The 18,042-nt window shown below is 39.9% G+C and overlaps 2 protein-coding genes across 16 annotated transcripts in view; one reads left to right on the top strand and one right to left on the bottom strand.

Annotated features, from left to right (window-relative positions):
* FYCO1 (FYVE and coiled-coil domain autophagy adaptor 1) overlaps positions 1–18,042 on the bottom strand; it is a 48,910-nt gene that overhangs the window by 9,746 nt on the left and 21,122 nt on the right. For 7 of the 14 annotated variants that reach the window (XM_068674601.1, XM_068674607.1, XM_068674602.1 and 4 more), the window contains 7 exons: positions 17,816–17,908; positions 16,622–16,740; positions 15,064–15,231; positions 14,490–14,639; positions 12,678–12,883; positions 12,190–12,334; positions 72–182 (listed from right to left, as the gene is read on the bottom strand). In XM_068674601.1, the coding sequence (XP_068530702.1) occupies positions 72–182; positions 12,190–12,334; positions 12,678–12,883; positions 14,490–14,639; positions 15,064–15,231; positions 16,622–16,740; positions 17,816–17,908 (992 nt within the window). Of the gene's footprint in view, positions 1–71; positions 183–793; positions 1,908–7,678; positions 8,622–12,189; positions 12,335–12,677; positions 12,884–14,489; positions 14,640–15,063; positions 15,232–16,621; positions 16,741–17,815; positions 17,909–18,042 lie in introns of those variants that run through there. The other 7 variants (XM_068674608.1, XM_068674609.1, XM_068674614.1 and 4 more) reach the window with 4 other exon arrangements.
* On the top strand, positions 2,486–7,845 carry CXCR6 (C-X-C motif chemokine receptor 6). 2 transcript variants are annotated; one of them, XM_068674622.1, is made up of 4 exons: positions 2,486–2,607; positions 3,880–3,964; positions 5,143–5,210; positions 6,414–7,845. In XM_068674622.1, exon 4 carries the CDS (start codon positions 6,437–6,439, stop codon positions 7,472–7,474), a length of 1,038 nt encoding a protein of 345 aa, XP_068530723.1. In that variant the 5' UTR covers positions 2,486–2,607; positions 3,880–3,964; positions 5,143–5,210; positions 6,414–6,436; the 3' UTR covers positions 7,475–7,845. The 2 variants fall into 2 exon arrangements, with proteins under 2 accessions (XP_068530723.1, XP_068530724.1); XM_068674623.1 differs by having other exon boundaries at positions 2,553–2,633.

Here is an 18,042-nt window from a genome sequence, read left to right as displayed (position 1 = left end):
GAACATCTTGTCTGAAGGAGTTTGTAGGGTCGCAAGGAGAACGGAGGAGTCATGGGCTGACCCTGACGTACTTGAGGATGAGAAAGTGTCGTGCAGACAGCTGATGAAATAGAGTGGACAGAACTGCAGATATCCCGCGGTGGGTGTCCTGCACATAGGTACTTAGGAAGTCCCAGCCATTTCTCAGAAAAAAAATAAAAAAAAATAAAAAAAATCAGGATTTAACTATGCTACATTCTGTATGAAAACAAACAAACAAAAAAAACCACACACACACCCTCCCACACACACACAAAAATGCCTTCCTTGCCTTGAAACTGGTTACACTCTATCTGTAAGAGCAGAGGCACCTGGTGCATGCACAGAAAGCAAGCCAGGGAAACCATCAGCCAGGACAAAGGGCTGTCTCTGTGCATCAAGTGACAACATGCAAAAATCTCACGAGATACTTTCAGTGTTGTGTTATGGAAGAGCTTTGGCAAAGGCCCTGAGATGAAGCCAGTTTTCAGTCATCAGGCAAGTGCAGCGTTTGCCAGAAGTTCAGAAAAGAGATTTCGAAATAACAGGTTGGGGTTATCGGGGTGCCTTCCAGCCCCTTCACCAGCAGGTGGCAACAAGTATGATTATCAGAATCAGCACCAGAAATAGTGACAAGCCCTCAAGACCTTAAACACTGCACCGTGTGTAGGTCACCAACACTGCAACCAGCTCTGTGTGTAACCCTAGCTGATTTCAGTGGTGAGCTACCTGCTCTCAAAAATGAACTTTTTTTTTTTTTTTTTTTCCCTAGATGCCTTTGAATTTTCTCCTTGCTCAGTTCTTCAGAGGATATTAGAGGGAAACCGAGGCAGGACAAGTAGCTCAGTAACTTCAGTAGCTCTTCTCCAATAGCTCTGAACACCTTCTGGTTTTCAGGAATTTAAATGGGCCTCATTGGTAGAAAGGGCTTATTGTTGGCCCTCTACAACACGGCGGGACTTCATCTTTTCTCAAGGCAGACACTGACATTCATTTTAGGGTACATATGCCACCACATAGCTAGCTACAGCTTTGTCATACTCATATCCTATTCTGCATCTGAAAATAACTGCTAAAAACAGGCAGCTGTTGCAACCTGGAACAGTTTGTTAATATTTAGCACCTTGCTGCAGATTTGTTTCTCCGAGACAGGAATTGCTACTACGTGTACCAAAGCACAAGGGAGAATTCAATGTAATTTTAAAGAGCATTATGGGGCCATGCATTTCTTCTGCAAGTGGTCTTCTGTCAGTAAATGACGCTGTAGGGTTAGGCCAGATTTGTAGGTACCACATCCAAGGACGCAGAGGTGCAAGCATAGTGCTCTGCGGGGCTGAATCCCCACAGCACTGCAGCTCTGCACAGGCTGCTGCAAAGACAGACTTCATGGGCTGTTTTTTCTGCACACTGCCTCCCTCTCCAGCAGGATCTGTCCATGACAAAGGCTACAACTTTTCTACACTGAGCACTGCTTCTGAAGACGAGTCTGCAAAGTTTACCAAGAGCAGTGAGGCTCGCTAAGGAAGCGAGCACAGCTGATAAATGCACCTTGGAAACACATCTAGGAAACCACCTGGAATGTTGCACATAATGCAGAGTTTTGTTTTATGGCATGTGCAGGCTTCTTATCTAGGAAAGTATACCACAGGAAAGGCCAAATGAAAGATACGGCTCATGCAGAGCTGTGGCAGAGGCCAGGCTTGTAGCTTGGTTACAAGGAGTGCACAGAGCTGTCCCTAATCACAGAAGGGACAAACAAGAGCAGAGTTATCACCTCATCCAGTGGCATCGCCCAGGCACCTCTGCTTCTCTGCACCCTCTCCAGGACCTCCTCCCAACTATTTCTCTCCCAGGTCTTATACCACACAGGCTGTAAGTCAATTCCACCCCTGCAAGTGAAAGAGTCACCCTTGCATAGGGTGGGCTCCTTCCATCTCCTTTTTAAACATACAGAGGCCCTCCCAGCTTTTTTGTTGTCTCTGAAAGAAAATTTAGCACATGCATTAACGTTAACCAGGAACAAGACTGCCTTAGAGGTCAAAGATTCACTTGGGGATGGCCACCAACACAATGTATTTCTGTGCATCTCTGCTCTACTCATCTCAGATGGAAAAATAAAAGAGAAAAAAAAATGGCACTAGAATATTTTTTTTCCAGAAAAAAATACAAAGCCTAGAAAAAAATGGAAAACCTAGTATTTTCCAATAGCTCTCATAAAGTACACAAATAGTCAAAACAGGAAAGTGGTACATGCAGATTAAGTTTTAAATCTGCAAATATTTTTTGAAAAATACATCATTTGATTCCGGTCATTTCAATAGAAAGGCCACAGGTTAATGAAAACACAGATATTTTGAACTGGATCTTGAGATCACAGCGCGTTCATATTACCGTACCTGCAGTTGCATCACTCAAGGATGTGCCTCAAAAACAAAGCAGTAACTTCACATCACGTTGCTTTGGTCAACAGCTACGAAAGCTGTGACACAGCTACACAGATTTAGCGCTGATAAATAAAGCAAACTGCTGGCTTCTGACTTCCTTTGCAAGATATGACAGCTGCGTATCGCCAAGATGTGACACTGTTTAGTAAGTGACTGTTTTCTCGACTTCAGGTAAACAGGTAGACAGTAAAAATACAGCTTTAGCATTTAAAAGATTCAAACTTGAAAGATTTTGTTAGATTAATAGATGTTGTCTGATTTGATATGCAAAATGAAAGAGAAATGGTGGGATTATATTCAAAGTGTTGGAGATACTGATGTTGCATTTTAGTTTTGTTATTAAATCTTTTCTGATGCCTTTTTCCTGCAGCAGCTTTTTCATTTACACTTGTTAGCTTTTGAAAAAGTCCTTTAGACAATTTTTGGATAGCTGGAACCTAGATGATATTTGTATTAATCATCTCATTTTCATTTATGCTCCAGAATCTCTATTTTTCCTACTTATATTTGCTTGAAAACTGCTTCTCTTTCCCAACAAATACATACATGAGATAATTTCACCTTTTCTGATTACAACCTCAAAACCCTTTTGCAATTAAATTGGTTCAGTTTTAAGCAAGGTAAAATTAAATGATGTTGATGAGCATTATTTAACCAAATGGGAAAACAAATAAACAACAAACGAAGACAAAACAAAACAAAAGCACCACTGTAACACAGACTACCAGCTCCTGCTATAACCAAATCCATGTACTCTAAATTCCCAGTGTCCTGGAGATTATAAACACCCTTCTTCTGGTGACAGGATGAGAACTATCCATGCCGGAGCAAACCGGAATAGCATGTTCTTGCTCACCATTATTTCCTGAATTTCCGTTTCATTATTTTGACAGCTAATTCTAAACGAACCAGATCTGAAAGTAAAACCTGTATTAACATACTGGATACTGCACAGCTTTCTTCAATTCACTTCTCTTACCATGATGTTGTCCTTGTGCAATTTAAGCTTCATTTAAAATTCTATATCTTTTTAGAACCTAATTTCAGTCCATTACACATTCTAACATTTTCCTGCAAATAAACTTATCTTGCTCAAAATTCTCCTGATCACAGCATTTTGTTCTTCCTCCTTCCTGTTTACCTTACACAATGCTTTCCCACTATTTGAGTGCAGGTAGAAATATTACTTCTGTTCCTTCTTTTGAAAAAAGCAGGAATAACTCCATGAACAGTCTGACAAGGCAGAGCAACTCTGAAGTTTGAGACAAAACAATGCAGATTTTAACTCAGGTGTATGAGGATAAAAGCAGAATACTATAAGAGCTTCTGGCTAGAAAAGTATCAGGTATAATAATAATGAATCATGAATAAATGAAAACTTTTTAAAATGGAAATTGTACTTTCTTTCTTTTAACAGTTACCATTCACTGGAAAAAGAAAAAAAGAAAAAAGCTTACTGGTCATTGTTTTAGTGGACTGGAGAGGCTGGTCTTCTGCAGAAGGTAAGGATCTTCCCCTTCACTTCTAATTTCAGCACCTGTTTATCACACTTGCAGCATATTTTCAGTGTGAAAATACTTGACAGAGGTAGTCAGCTGATCCAGAAGCTGTTCAGCCTCATAATGCAGGATCAGCCTTTAAGGCACAAATATTGAACAACTCTGAAATGTAACAGCAGCTTGTCTGAAACACAACAGTTGAGACTAAAAAGTTTTCAGCTTTACTATCTCTTTCTGAGCTCCTTATTGAGCTTATTAAACAAACAAATAAATAAATAACCTATTTTTATGCCTGTAGGACTTTCTATTTTTTATTATGAACCCCCAAAGAGGGGTTCATAATCAGTCAGACGCTTCAGACTCGTTTCTTCTGATATCAAACCAAAAAGGAACTTAAATAGCTACATCCAGCCAGGGGAGGAAGGAAAAGAAAGAACACTAAAGCCTTTAAGATCACATATAAAAAAAATAATATTATATAATATCAGTTGACAGGTCACTTTCAAGGACTCCCATAATCTTTTGCTATCTGCTTGATTGTGTCAGTCACCTCACCTCTTTCCCAGAATATGATCCATACAGCCTAAGTTTAGGGTCACACACTTTACATTCCTCAGTTAGCAGAGGAATGTAAAGTGTGTGACATGCTAAAAAAACACTTACAATTTAGAAGGATCCTTGCTGCAACTTTCTTTTCTCCATCAGTATACAAATCTGCTTATGTCAGTGCAAAGGCAGTATGTGGGGGAAACAGGATATCAGAACGGTCTACCATTTGTACATAAGAAAATTCTTCAGAGTTGCCATTTAAAAATTATCCAAGCCTGGCTTCCACGTGAAATCCACAGTAAAATTCCCATCTGCTTTCACCAAAACCAAATTAGGGTATTACTGCCTGAATTTGGACATTCCTGTGAAGAACAAAATTGTAATAAAATAAAAAAATAAAATTTGAAGGATTTTGGTCTGTCCAGAAGGTAAATACTGCATTCTACTATAGTAAAAACAATTATGGATTAAAAGCAGGTATTAAAATTGCTTCTTTTGAGGGAGTCAGTAAGGCTCTCCCAAAGGTGAATTTCCAGTAAGCTTGGACACCAGAAAGGTGTACAACTTTGGTAGGGTTACTGATGTAATGTTACGTCGTCAAACTATGTAACGTGGTAATCTCTTTGTTTCAGCTTAGAGGAAAACACATTTCCTTCAGAAGAAAGAGGCAAGAAACATCAGCTGACAGCTGTTACAAAGAGTACGTAAAGTCAAACAAAGTGCTTCCATTTCTTTCAGAATGCGTTGCTTTAATGTTGTTGAGCCTAACTTACTTTTGCTGGTTAGCTTCATCTCAGGCTTGGCTAAGTAAGGCACTTTACAAAGAGATGGTAACTTTTCAAAGGGACACGCAGTCTTACAGGACTTCTCTGGTGACTGACAGACTGTGTTGGCCCTGCTGCTCAGCCCCACATCTGGGGCTGAGCAAAAAAAAAAAGCCCCACACATTTTTTTGGATGACATTCAATCTGCTGCACATTATAACTCACACAGGAAGAGCCATCCTGCCATTCTAAATGATTCAGAGGTGAATTCTGCTACCCTTATGCTGAGTAATATCTTGTAGTAGGATTAGTCTCACAGAAACATGCTCTTTGCAGCTCAAGAGAGAGGATATTTAACCTTAGGCAAAATATTGAAAAGCCCTATTAACATGTTTCACAAAGGATGTGTGACTCTTCTGCACTAACCCAGTGCTGGCACTGGCCCCCCTGGGTGTGGGGTGCTATCTGTGGTCTTTTATTGTAGCCTGGTACAGTTCCTACCTTCTGAGAATATGTCCAAATCGTTTTTCTAAGAAACAAGCAATGAGCAATACAATTCTGGCATGAAAAAATAGTTGTGTTAAACAATCACCAAACTTTCAGGTAATAAAAATATAATTAAAAAAAAAAAAAACAAAAACAGAAAGAAAAAGTAATGCAATCCCATGAATAGCAATGGCAAGATGTAGTCAGGCTGTTCTACGTCTGGCTGTTACGTCCATTAGTTTTACCTAACTGCCATGGCAGAAGCCAGACTCTTGCCTTGGAGAGCTCAGGCTGTTTTACTGCACCACGTCTAGTGGCACGGTGTGAATGAGGGGGTTTACAGGTCAGTGGTCGCTCCTATGACAACAATATAAATGTTTGAAACAGACTGACTGAAATCAAACGGGGGAGACATCAGTGAAAATCCTCCATGTAAATCATTAATGCACTTGAGAAGGGAAACGTGTGGTGGCACTTTGGGTCTTGACTGTCAAAACAATTGTCTTCAGCAAATTTATTTATTTGCTTTTGTCTGTGGTGGATGCCTTACTACAGCTCTTCTCTGTTAGACACTTGGGACTTTCTCTGTCTCCTGGTGCATTAGGATTTAATTACTTGCCAAGTAAAAAAAATCTCGATGTGTCTCCTTACAGGCTGCCTTTAAAAAGGAGGCAACATGGCAACTGCAGATGCTGTTACCTTTTATTATAACTTCTCAGCCATTGATCCCAATGAAAACGGAATTGAGAATTTTTACACATTTATAACTATCTTTCTGCCCTGTATGTATTCGTTTGTTTTTATCTTTGGGCTAGCAGGAAATGCTCTGGTCTTTATCATACTGGTCTTCTATGAGAAACTGAAGACGCTGACAGATATATTTTTGTTGAACCTGGCTATAGCTGATTGGATCTTCCTTTGGACGCTGCCATTCTGGGCCTATTCTGCTGCTCAGGAGTGGATTTTTGGCACTGTGACATGTCGAATCATACGGGGCCTGTACAATCTGAACTTGTACACTTCAATGTTAACCCTAACGTCTATCACCTTTGACAGGCTTATTGCTATTACTTTTGCCACCAAAGCACATATGAGTCAAACCAAACGACTGAAATGGGGCAAATTAATCTGCGGCTTGATCTGGGTGATTTCAGTAGCATTTGCCACACCACAGCTTATTTTTAGTGATGTGTTTACTATTGATAAGACAATATGCCTGGAAAAATACCCAGACCACCATATAGAATTGGTTCTTGAAGTTATTCAAGTGACCCTTGGTTACTTTATTCCCATGCTAACCATGATCATCTGCTACTCCCTAATTATTAAAACCTTACTGCATGCCAGGAACTTCCAAAAGAACAAATCTCTAAAAAAAATATTTTCTGTAGTGGCCATATTTATTCTTACCCAGTCACCCTACACTTTCTTGAGACTGATGAAGATCATCGACTGGAGCTTCAACTTGGACAGCAACTTTGACTACGCCATCGTTATAACAGAAGCCCTTGCTTATTTCCACGGCTGTCTTAACCCTGTTATGTATTTCTTCATGGGGGTGAAATTCAGGAAGAACTTCCAGAAAATTATTAAAAGCTCAAGGTGCTTTAAACAACAAGTTGCTGTTAGACAGTGGCACACCACTGAAGACGAAGGCTCTAAAACTTATACTGTCTCAAATAATGCAGATGTGACAAGCATGTACCCTCTGTAAAACTGTCCAGAGAACATGGCAACTATTTACAGCTTTTTTATTATTATTATTATTTTATTTTTTTAAACTGAGATAGGTAGCCTCCTTGAAAGAAGAAATGCTGCCCCATTAGTAAGGACACTGCAATCTGCTTTAGGCCAGCATAACTGAAAGCATCACACTTCACTGCCTCCTGCTTTTCCTGGTCAGAGCTGATCCTAACGCAAAGCTGGGACCTGACTTAACTGTGCAGAAGTTTCCAAAAGGTAGTGGACACAGTAAGACAAAACTCAGTTCTCAACATGAAGCCAGCTTGGACCTCGTGACTCCAGAGGGCCTGGAGACATTCACCAAACCTCTTGTCTGCTGGTTTTTCAGGAAAGGTGTTTGTTTCAAAGATGTTACGGATTTTAGTTGGTATGATTCATTTCATGAAAATTCTTGGATTAAACACACATACATATTCATGACGTGTTTCATGTATGATTTTTTGTTGTTTTATTTTGGGGGGGTATTTTTTCCATTTGGGAGAAGGCCTCTACAAACATTCTTGTTCCTTCAGTGGTCATCTAAAATTTTTGTAGTAAAGCAGCATATTCATCTACCTTCCATCAGATATCAGGTCTCTGCTCTGTGAGAAAACAAGAAAACAAGAAGGGATGGTGGAGAGGAGTGGCTGTGGCTTGTCTATGATGAAGTCAGGGACAGGTACAGCTCAAGGGAATCAAGTCCTTTGCCTTATAGCTTTGAAACACCAGTTTTGACCTGTTTCAAACCATTCTGGCAGTAACCATTTTCATTCTGGATGCTCCTTTTCTCCTCATTAACACTCAGTCCCTTCTACCAGATCACTGCAGCTCGGTGGCACCTGACCCTTATCAGCACCATCGCATCCATGTCACCTTCACCTAGAAAACATCTCTTAGGCAATCCCTTGCTTTCTACACAGTCCCTTGTTTCTTACACACTAAAATGGCGCAGAATCTTCAAAAACAGAAGTAGGAAGGAACTAGGTGGCAAGTAAAGCTGCTATCTCAACGTGCAGCTCCAAGGCAGGCTTTGAGAGGTGCTCCTGTCCCCGTTCTTCTCAGCTGGCTCTGCCCAAGGGATTCAGACTGTATGCAGTTGCCCCTTCTGGCTATGCTGGCACCCTGCACAGTCACATGAGCTGTAATTAGGTCAGGAAAGAATGTTATGAGTCATTAAGAAAGAATCCAAAACAAAGCAACCACAGTGCAAACAGGCTGAGATGTCCTTTCTACAACAAGCAGTACCGAGGTGTGAACAAACTCATTGTAACCACACCAGGGTAGTGGTATTTTTAAAAAAATACTGTCTATGGTCTTGGTTCTGCTACTACAGTGTTGATCCCAGGCATGTTATTTCAGCAATATGTTGGAAAGGAAACACAGTGAGTTGGTTTATTCTGGGGACTTTGACCAAGTGCTATACATGATCCTGACCCGTGTTTTATGGCACAATCTGCAACTGTGAACACTGAACACTTAACTCTTTAAAATAAAAGAGTTTAAAATACAACACTTCAAAAGAGAACCCATGCTACCCTCAAAGTAGCAGGATCTACCACAATAGTACAACTTATCTCAGCTTCTCACATTAAATTTTCAATCAGGTTGCTCCAAATTTATGTAACAGAACCAAAACTGTGAAACAATTGCACAACTGCTCACTGTAAGGAGGTCTGCCTCAAGGCCAGGCAGTTATGCTGGTAACCATGCCTCTTGCTGTGCCACACATCTGTGCAGCTCACGAACAAGATGAGTTTTATTTGGTTCTGAACTGACTTGTGTCAAAAAAGACAGTCTCTCAAAATTTGCTGTTAAGAAATAGTGCTACTGTAGTCATTTTGTGTCATTTCAAAGGAAAAAATACAGATGCAGGGCTAAGAAAAGAGAGCAAGTTAAAACGAGAACAGCACCACAGAAAGCAAAAGAGAAACAAATAGAAAAGAAAGCATCTTTTAAGACAATTCACTGCACCAGCTCCCATTTCCAGTTCAGGAAGGATTTGAACCCAGAAAAAGGTAAGGTCATCGCCAAAACCTGATGTAGACACGCAGTCTGCAGTCAGTTGCCAAAACCTGGTGCAGACACCTGATACAGACGTAAGAAACTCTGTCAACAAGAGCATGCCTATTGCAGATCTTCTCTCAGTCAGTTTGGACCAGCCAGTCTCCCTTCCCTCCCCCTCCCTTGTCTCCTCCCCTTTTATAGCTGTTACAATTAACTCTAATCTCTAGCAAAAAAAAAAAAAAAAAGTATAGCTTGGACTACTTTCAGCAGAATCTCGACACAGAAGTCTGGCCTGGCAACTTGTTTTTTGTATGCAACCCTGAAACATGGGTCCAACAAGCACAATCTTGAATTCTTTGCATCTTCCCCAGGCACAACATCAAAGCAAATTCTACCTCATATATTCAATTTCATGCAAAGAGAACATTATTGGCATGACGGTGGATAATTATTTATACGTCAAGACTACCCTAAGTCTACAAATAGGAATGAGACCCCATTTATCTGGACACTGAAAAAAAAAAAATCAAAGGTCAAGGTGGTCCACCTGTCCAGTATGGCCAAGAGATCTGCAGCACTGAAACCAGTAGCTCAGAAAGTCCCTGGCCTGCAGATCCTTGACAGGTGGGAGAAAACAGACTGGGAAATGATCAGTACATCTGCTATGGACTGTTGTTAAAGACTGGAGGGAGGGTTAGCTGAACTTTTGTTTAGGTTCATTGTAGTGGCCGATGCTGCCTTATCTGCTCATGTCCTGTGAACTTGGGCTTTGGGTACCTGTAAACTCTTCACCACAGAAACAAAACGAGAAAACTTCTGGGCTGTCACAGTCAATGCTGGTCTCTTTTTCTCTTCAGCATATACCACAGGTGCCACACAATCATCACACTCACGTATCAGTTTTTGCATCTGTGCCGTAACACAAAACCACAAAATCATCACAAGAAGTTTAAGTGATCCACTGTGTAAGAAGGCCATCCTGCTACCAAGTCAGTGTTCGTGCCCCTGAGACCTACCAAATGTCCCAAACGGTGCTGGGGGTGGGCAGGTGTAGTCTGCATTCTCCGCAAAGTATGTCTCAAGCCCAAAGTATGACAATACTAGGAGCCTCCCCAATGCTCACAATACTAATAAAACTGAAGGATTAAACACTACTTCCTAGCTTTTCTGCCTATAATTTGTGAACAACGGGAGATGGGCAGCCTTTATAAATTTGCATGTTGCATGGGAACCCTTCAAGAACAGTCTTCCAGTGTTAGTGGTAATCCTTCCTTTCACCCTGAATACACTGTGGGACAAGAAGAATCTAGTCCAGTCCCAAACAGAAAAAAAAAAAACAACAGTCACAGGCACTCATTTCTTTTCTCCTGCTTGTATTCTCCCAAGCTAACTCACTAGTGACGCCTTTTCTGAAGACAGCATGAAATCTCACAGGTCTCTAATACAGAGAAGTTGCACATGACACATTTTTTAATCTTCTTAAAAACAATCTAACAAAGAGACAAAACCCCTTCACTACAAACTGCCCCTTTGCAAAGCAAATGTACTGCTAACTTCACAAGAGCACTGTGAAGCTCAGTTCATTCATGTCTGCCCGACGTGTGGTGAACATGAATGGAATGTACTGTCAGTGTGGATGGTATACAAAATAGGTGGAATACACAGAACTTACTTACCAAGAAATAAAAGTGAAGAATTTTGAAAAGGTTGCTTTCCAAACAAACAACTCTGTTCATTCTGCTTCTACTAAATAGCAAGTCACTGTGGTTTACGCCGGAAATGGCTCTGCTAGGGGCAAAAAAGTCTAGCTCTGCTTTCTCAGCAGCAAGCTGGTTACTCTGTGGCTATTCACTGTTTAGCATTTAGATTTATCACACTGATTTTTCTGCTCAGAAGCAAAACAAGTACAAACTTAGGTGAAAATAGTCTGTTTTGTTTCCTTTCTCAAATATATAAAAGATGCAGCTTTTTAAAGAAAAAAGTATTAGCAAAAATGTTCATTGTTGAAAGAACACTTTCTATAAGCATGGATATGCATCAAGCTATAGTACTACTATATAGTTTTCAAACCAAATACTTAGCCTTAGCTCCTCTTCATTGTGATTGAAACCTGCATTTCATCTCATTTTCTTATGGAAAAGAAGAACTTATGCCAGATTTCACTATGCATTTCTAGTTCTTTTCCTTTTCTCTAAGCTGTATCTTTAAAGTTGTAAGGAATCCTACAGAGACAGACCACTTATTTTATACTCAGGTCAATGAAATGTGTCACAGAAAATGGCAGATCTTTCCTTATTTTCCCCCCACGTCCCTGGTTCTCTTGATATTAAGTAATGGTAACTTTGATAGACAGTATCATTTATCCCCTACTGTAAATTAAGTGTGAATGACCAGTGATCCATTTGGGCCTACAAATTGATTTTAACAGTGACAGATGGCCTGTGACAGCACAGAACTGGACTGTTCCTCTGTGCCGTGGAGAAGCAGGTAGAGGGCGATGACAGAGCTGTTTGGATTTACTAGATTTGATCCTGATTGTGCAAATGGGTCAAAATTATCTTGTGTTGGTCTACTGAACATGTGGCTGGGAACAGAAGGGTCCTCTCCCTGTGCAGGGGTTGGCTACCTCCACTGAATGGCAAAAAAACAACCACCAACCAAAATCCAGAAGAGTCCCCTCTCCATGAAACAGTGTTTACTCACAGATCTGTCACGCTTTGATCCAGAGAGTCTCTCTCCATCTGACTTTCACTGTGGAGTGAGTCTGATTCTTGTACTTGGCACAACTCCTCATCCGTGATTATATCAAACGCTGCATCGTCTGGTGGTTTAGAGGCTTCACTTGCAACTGTGCCATAAAAGGACATGAAAAGAAACATTAGTAATATTAGCTGGTTGTGTGTAAGACAAACAAACAAGCGAAACCCTTAAGGGGGATGACTGGGCCATTCCTCTCTTTACAGAAGCATTAGGTAACTTCTAAGAACCAATTGAAATCCTCAGGCTGACCGACACCCATTTAACACACATGCAGATTTCTGTCAATACCAATTAAACACTGAGATGGGACCAATACCATCCTGAAAACACTCTGTGAACATGCAGGCCCTTGGAGATGGAGCTGACCATGCGGTTTCCTGGAGAATGTCTAAGAAGCCTACTTCTCAGCGGCAAGCAAAAACCACACTAACCAAAAGCCCTCTCTTCGGGCGACAGTGGTGATTCCAATGAACCTGGGGATCCTTCCTGGTTGACACTGGATCCAGAGTCATCTGTATTGTCCACGATCACTCTGGGCTTACTAAAGCAAGCTCTGCAGCAACGCTCCTTCTTCCCACCAGGTTTTGTCACCATATAGTTGTTGCAGCAATAGTAGCAGAAAATGCGACCACACATTCTAGAAATGATTCAAAACCAAAGGTGTTAGAATGGTTACCACACAGAGGTAGAACACAACTAATGGCACAGACGGGCTTTGTCATAATGGTCTTGCTGCTTGGAAAAGCCCAAATGCCACATCCACGACACAACTTATGCTGCAGTCTGTGATGCTTTCTGAGGTGAAGGAAGTTTTCTTGACAAATAGAGGACAGAAATGCACATTAGATTTTGCTGCCTTAGGCCAGAAAAAAAACAACACACAACAAACAAACATAAAAATACTACCAAAAATACATTTAAAAATAAATATCCACAATTATGCAATGCAAATAATAAATTCATATATGAAGTACATATGAAGCAACTGCCTTTAATCATATTAGAAAGGCTAAATCTCACGCTCAGAGCAAAAATCTATATAGTTGGAAGTGTGTAAGAATGTCTGTATGTCTCTACTTTGCCAACATCCCTCTTTCCTTCTTCCAGGGAAGAAGAGACAATACTGGACACACGATATTGCACATTCATCCCTCTTGTCCTCCCCGTTCTGCAGTCCATCAACATTAAACCTGTCAACTAATGAACATATTAAGATTTTCATGAAGAAAAGTAGACAGCAGGGGGGATGACTGTCATTTATGAAGTCTTGGTGGCTTTGTTTTTCAAAATCATTTAACTCTTTAATAGGTACTGGTAAAACACCTGGAGGTTTCACAGGTTTTAGTAGAAATGAGTAATTTGAAACTTATTACTGGAAATGACTTAACTATTCACTAATCACTACTGAATGTTCCTACATTAACATGCAGTTGTAACAGTCCCAGTCCTACACACTTTAGATGATGAATCAGGTTGTGAGGATAAAGAATAGCAAAGAACAAAAACAAACATAGCACAGAGACCCTGAAGTGTATCAACTTAAATATATTTGAATAAATCTAGAGCAGGTAACTTATAGCTCCAGGCTAGCTGTATAGGAAATAATTGAATATGAATTTTTTTTAGAAGATTCCTATCCAATTGGTAATTATCTCTGAATGTGTCTAGTTTAAGTAATCAAATCTATAATTGCACAGCATATTGGATTTGTACTGGAATACTTTTCTCACATTACAAAACCATCTTACTGAATGTTATTTACAGCATGCACAGAGCAGTGCATAATAAATGTATTAAAAACACAGTCCTTCCAGCCCTGTGAAATATTGAAAAATCTGAATGTTGTTCATAAGAACAGATTAAGTTTCACAGTGGGTGAGATAAATGTCCACCTAATCAATAATTCTGACAATGGTCAGCAGCAGTAAGTAGTCGGTAGTCAGTTTGAGGAAAGATTATAAGATATACTGTATGTAGGGTATGATTATCTTTGCTTCCAGAAATCAGAAACTGATCGACTCTCCAAGTCAAAGCTTGCATCTAGATCTTTGTCTTAACACATCAAGAGACACTTGCATTATAATGTCTCTTATCCCTTTGTGAGCTCATGTTCTTTCAGGCTCTGCAAGGTCTTCTATCTATGATTTTGACAAATGAATTATGAATTTTAAAAAACATTTCATCTGTGTAAACAATCCTATTGGGTTTTGCTTTTGAACAGTGTAAGAGTTCAACAAACTGACCTGCAGTGGTGTCGACGCACCATCCATGAGAATTCTCTCTGGCAGTCCAGGCAATGGTTAACCTCTGTGTCCCCCTGCCACCTTTGCTCTGCACTAAGCTTCTGCTGGAACTCGAGAGCATCTGATTTTTGCCACAAAGCATCCTTATCTCTACAGAGAGACAGTTAGAGAAATTAAAATCATACAAATTATCAGTGTTTACTGTTAGCCAACCTCAATTTGAATGTTGGTGAAAGCTTCATCACCAAAAATAGCTTTTCTGTAACTTCTGAAGAGCTTTCAAGAATCAAGATAGATCAAGAAACCTACTGAAATACATGGGAAGGGGGGGGAGAAAAATGCATGCCATGCAGAGAACTACACATTTTTGCAAACAAGACAGGTAATTAAAGAGATCATATTGGGTATTATATTTTTGACTGCATTAAAGAAATGCAGAATTTCAGCTGCTTATGAACCTGGCCATTATCTTCATCATCAAATCAGGAAAACAAGAGGGAAACATTTAGGCAGTACCCCTTAAAATCCTAAACTAAGGTTTTAATTTCTGTTTGCTATTTATTTTGATGCCAACCTGATAAGTTCTATTAAGCGTTCTTCAAGGAACTGTTTTGTTCTTGTCAGGTCGTCCAGCTCAGCAAACAATTTCTGGTCACTGCTGTCTTTGTCTGCTGCCACCTTGCTGAGCTTCTCACTGTAATCCAGGGCCTGCTCTCTTGCTTCATCAGCTTCCTTTTGAGTCCTGATCAAATACAAAGGCAATTAAAAATCTTTTTTAGTTCATATCTATTCAAGTCCTCCCCATCGAATAAAGGGGTCCTCCATTTTATAAGCACGTAGTTTCAGTGAAATTGTTCTCAGTGTGCTTATTTTTTAAAGCCAGAGTTTCCACAGCTTTCTGCATCACTGACAGTGCACACACATCTGTTATCCAGTGAAAACTGTTAGCAATCAGCAATTTCTAGGATGCCCTGCTTGTAGCAAAACTTATGATGGCTGACAAATTGGGAATAAAATTTGTGTTCTTTGAAGATAAAATCATTAGAATCTGCAAGCTGAGCTAAACAGGCAGGGCCCTACAGCCACAGGTTGCCCAGTATTTGCAGGTTGTGCTCGGAAGTGCCATTTAACTCGTACTTGTCTATAGCCTTCATGTTTACACAAGGGAAGCAAACCAGTTTCTCAGTATAGTCTTCTAACACAGACACAATTCAAAATCTGAAGGTTATGACAATTCAGTTCACTGCGTAGTCCGTAGTCAGTGGAAAGAAGTGCCCCCAGAAAGGTTCACAGAATGTAGGTCACGGCTTGATGATATAGTAAGTTCAGTACTTAGTCCTAGCAATGGATCAAAACTGCTATGGGAACACAACATAATGGGTTGAGCTGGTCTGAACACTCAGTCAATTCAGCTGAATTCAAGTATCTTGATGAGTTTTGTACTGACAGATTGCATCATAGATCAAGAATCACCAGTCTTCCCACAAAGACAGATGGTATCAGCATAAAAATATAAAAATACATAGGCTTTGGTTAACCCATCAGTAGTCTGTGTGTCCAAGCTAAGATCTATTTTGGACTGTCAGATAATACACGACACACAGCACCAAAATTACAGACCTTGGAAACATAGCCCATTAGATGCTTAAAACTGCTGAGAAATCTGCCAAAATAAGACATGCAGGATGTCGTCCCATTTTAATAATTCTTACTGTGTCCCTGAAACATCACGGACAGGAAAGAAAAAGAAACCATCAGAAAGTGCAAATTTTCCAATCCTTATTAAAAAAAAAAAAAAAAAGGAACAATACTGGTATTTTAATTTTGTGACTAAGCTACAAGATAAAAGAAGTTTATGAAATGTCTTACAGTTTCATAAAGGAAGAGGGACAATGAATTTACGTCATTGGCTCAATTAGTGAAGTATTGAAACCTAAACCTTGCATTCATGTGTGCTGTATAATTTACATACTTCTTGTCTTAAATGTCAATAGTGCCCATGCACTATTTCCCCTATATAAACCCTGGGGTAAATGCTACTTCATATACCACAGCAATTTTCGGTATGCTTTGATTATCGGCCCTGCTTGGCTTTCGACTAACAATTTGTATAAAAGAACCCGAACTCCCACCTTTCCAAGAGCTCTCTCAGAGATGTCACCTCTTCTTCCTTCTGAAGCCGGGCAGATTCTGATTCAGACAGCTGCTCTCTTACTTCATCCAGTTTTCTAGACAAACTTGTGTTCTCAGCCTAGAGAAATATTTTACTTTTTTTACTTATATGTAAAAACAACACTTTGCCTAGCATTGGACAAACACCAAGAAAACTAAGCAATGCTTTAAAGAAGTCAGTTAAAGCCATACCATCAATTAAGATATTATTGTATAAGCAGACACTAACTATTGGTATACTAGTGATTGATTACTTCTGTCACATTGAATAAGGGATAAACTTGAAAGTAAGACTGTATTAAGCACAGCCTGTAATTCTTATTATTCTGTCATTTAAACTTTTGTCTCTGTATTAAGGAAAATCTCTCAAAGATAATGGTGAAAGAATAACCCCTTACTCATTTTTTTTACCACCTAAAAGTTTCAAAAGAGAAGAAATAAAAATGAGGAAAATGCTTAGTTTTTGTCCTCTTCATATACGGAACATTAAAGACAATAGAAACAAAAACTTCCTTCTCAGCTAGCCTCTGCAGACCAATCTGCCAAACTGAGTCCTCAAGGCACTGAAGACTCTGAAGTTTCATGTACATTTGCTAGCAGGCAGGGCCAGGTTCAATAACCTTAACTTTCTTTTTTCCTGATCCCTTACTCACACCTCAGTACAACCCTCCTAACTCAACTGTTAGAGAAATTCATTACAAAAATCCTGTTTTTTTTTTTTTGTTTGTTTTGTTTTGTTTTGTTTTTTCCAGCTAGGTTATTTCTCAGCAATATCAGTTCTCTGATTCAGTGACCCTGGCAACCTGAAAATAGCTGGATCCAAACGTGTGGCTGTTGGAGTGGGCCTGCAGAGCGTAAGACAAACACCTTTAAAACCTGTACCCCCTCATTTAAGAAATGTATACATATCCAGGTCTTGGATGAAACCTGACTAGTTTTAAGAGCAGGACAAGTCCAAAGTGCTTTTGATAATCTCTGTTTCAGTGGCTAACTTTAGGCTGCCAAGTATTTTTGCCACAGCATCTGTATTTGTTCAAGGGCATTCTTAGACTCACAGCCATTCATCAGAAATGCTGCCTTCCTTCTCCCTTACAACAAACACTAATGCCAGCAGACACAAACACCTCTGCCTTTTAACCAGATGGAGCACCCACTTGTAAATCTGCAATCTCTTCCTCCGCAGCATGCTGTTGTCGCTTCTGCTCCTCAAGTTGCTCTCTTATTTTCTCACATTCTTCACTGGCAGCCTAGCAAAAAGATCGAGCCAGAAGTTAGCATACCTCTAGCTGCCCCCATTTCACCTACAAAATTCCCAATCATGAATCATGCGTGCTCTTAATGCCATGCAAGGGATAAATGCAGCACCACTGTCAGGCTCGTG

Source organism: Anas acuta, chromosome 2 (genome assembly GCF_963932015.1).
Source record: "Anas acuta chromosome 2, bAnaAcu1.1, whole genome shotgun sequence".
Classification (NCBI taxonomy): Eukaryota; Metazoa; Chordata; class Aves; order Anseriformes; family Anatidae; genus Anas; species Anas acuta.
The sequence above is the reverse complement of the archived record's forward strand: the minus strand, read 5'-3'. Positions and strand labels throughout refer to the sequence as shown.

What these genes read in the sequence shown, in the direction of transcription:
- CXCR6 (XM_068674622.1), top strand. Translation starts at nt 6,437, where the DNA reads ATGGCAACTGCAGATGCTGTTACCTTTTATTATAACTTCTCAGCCATT.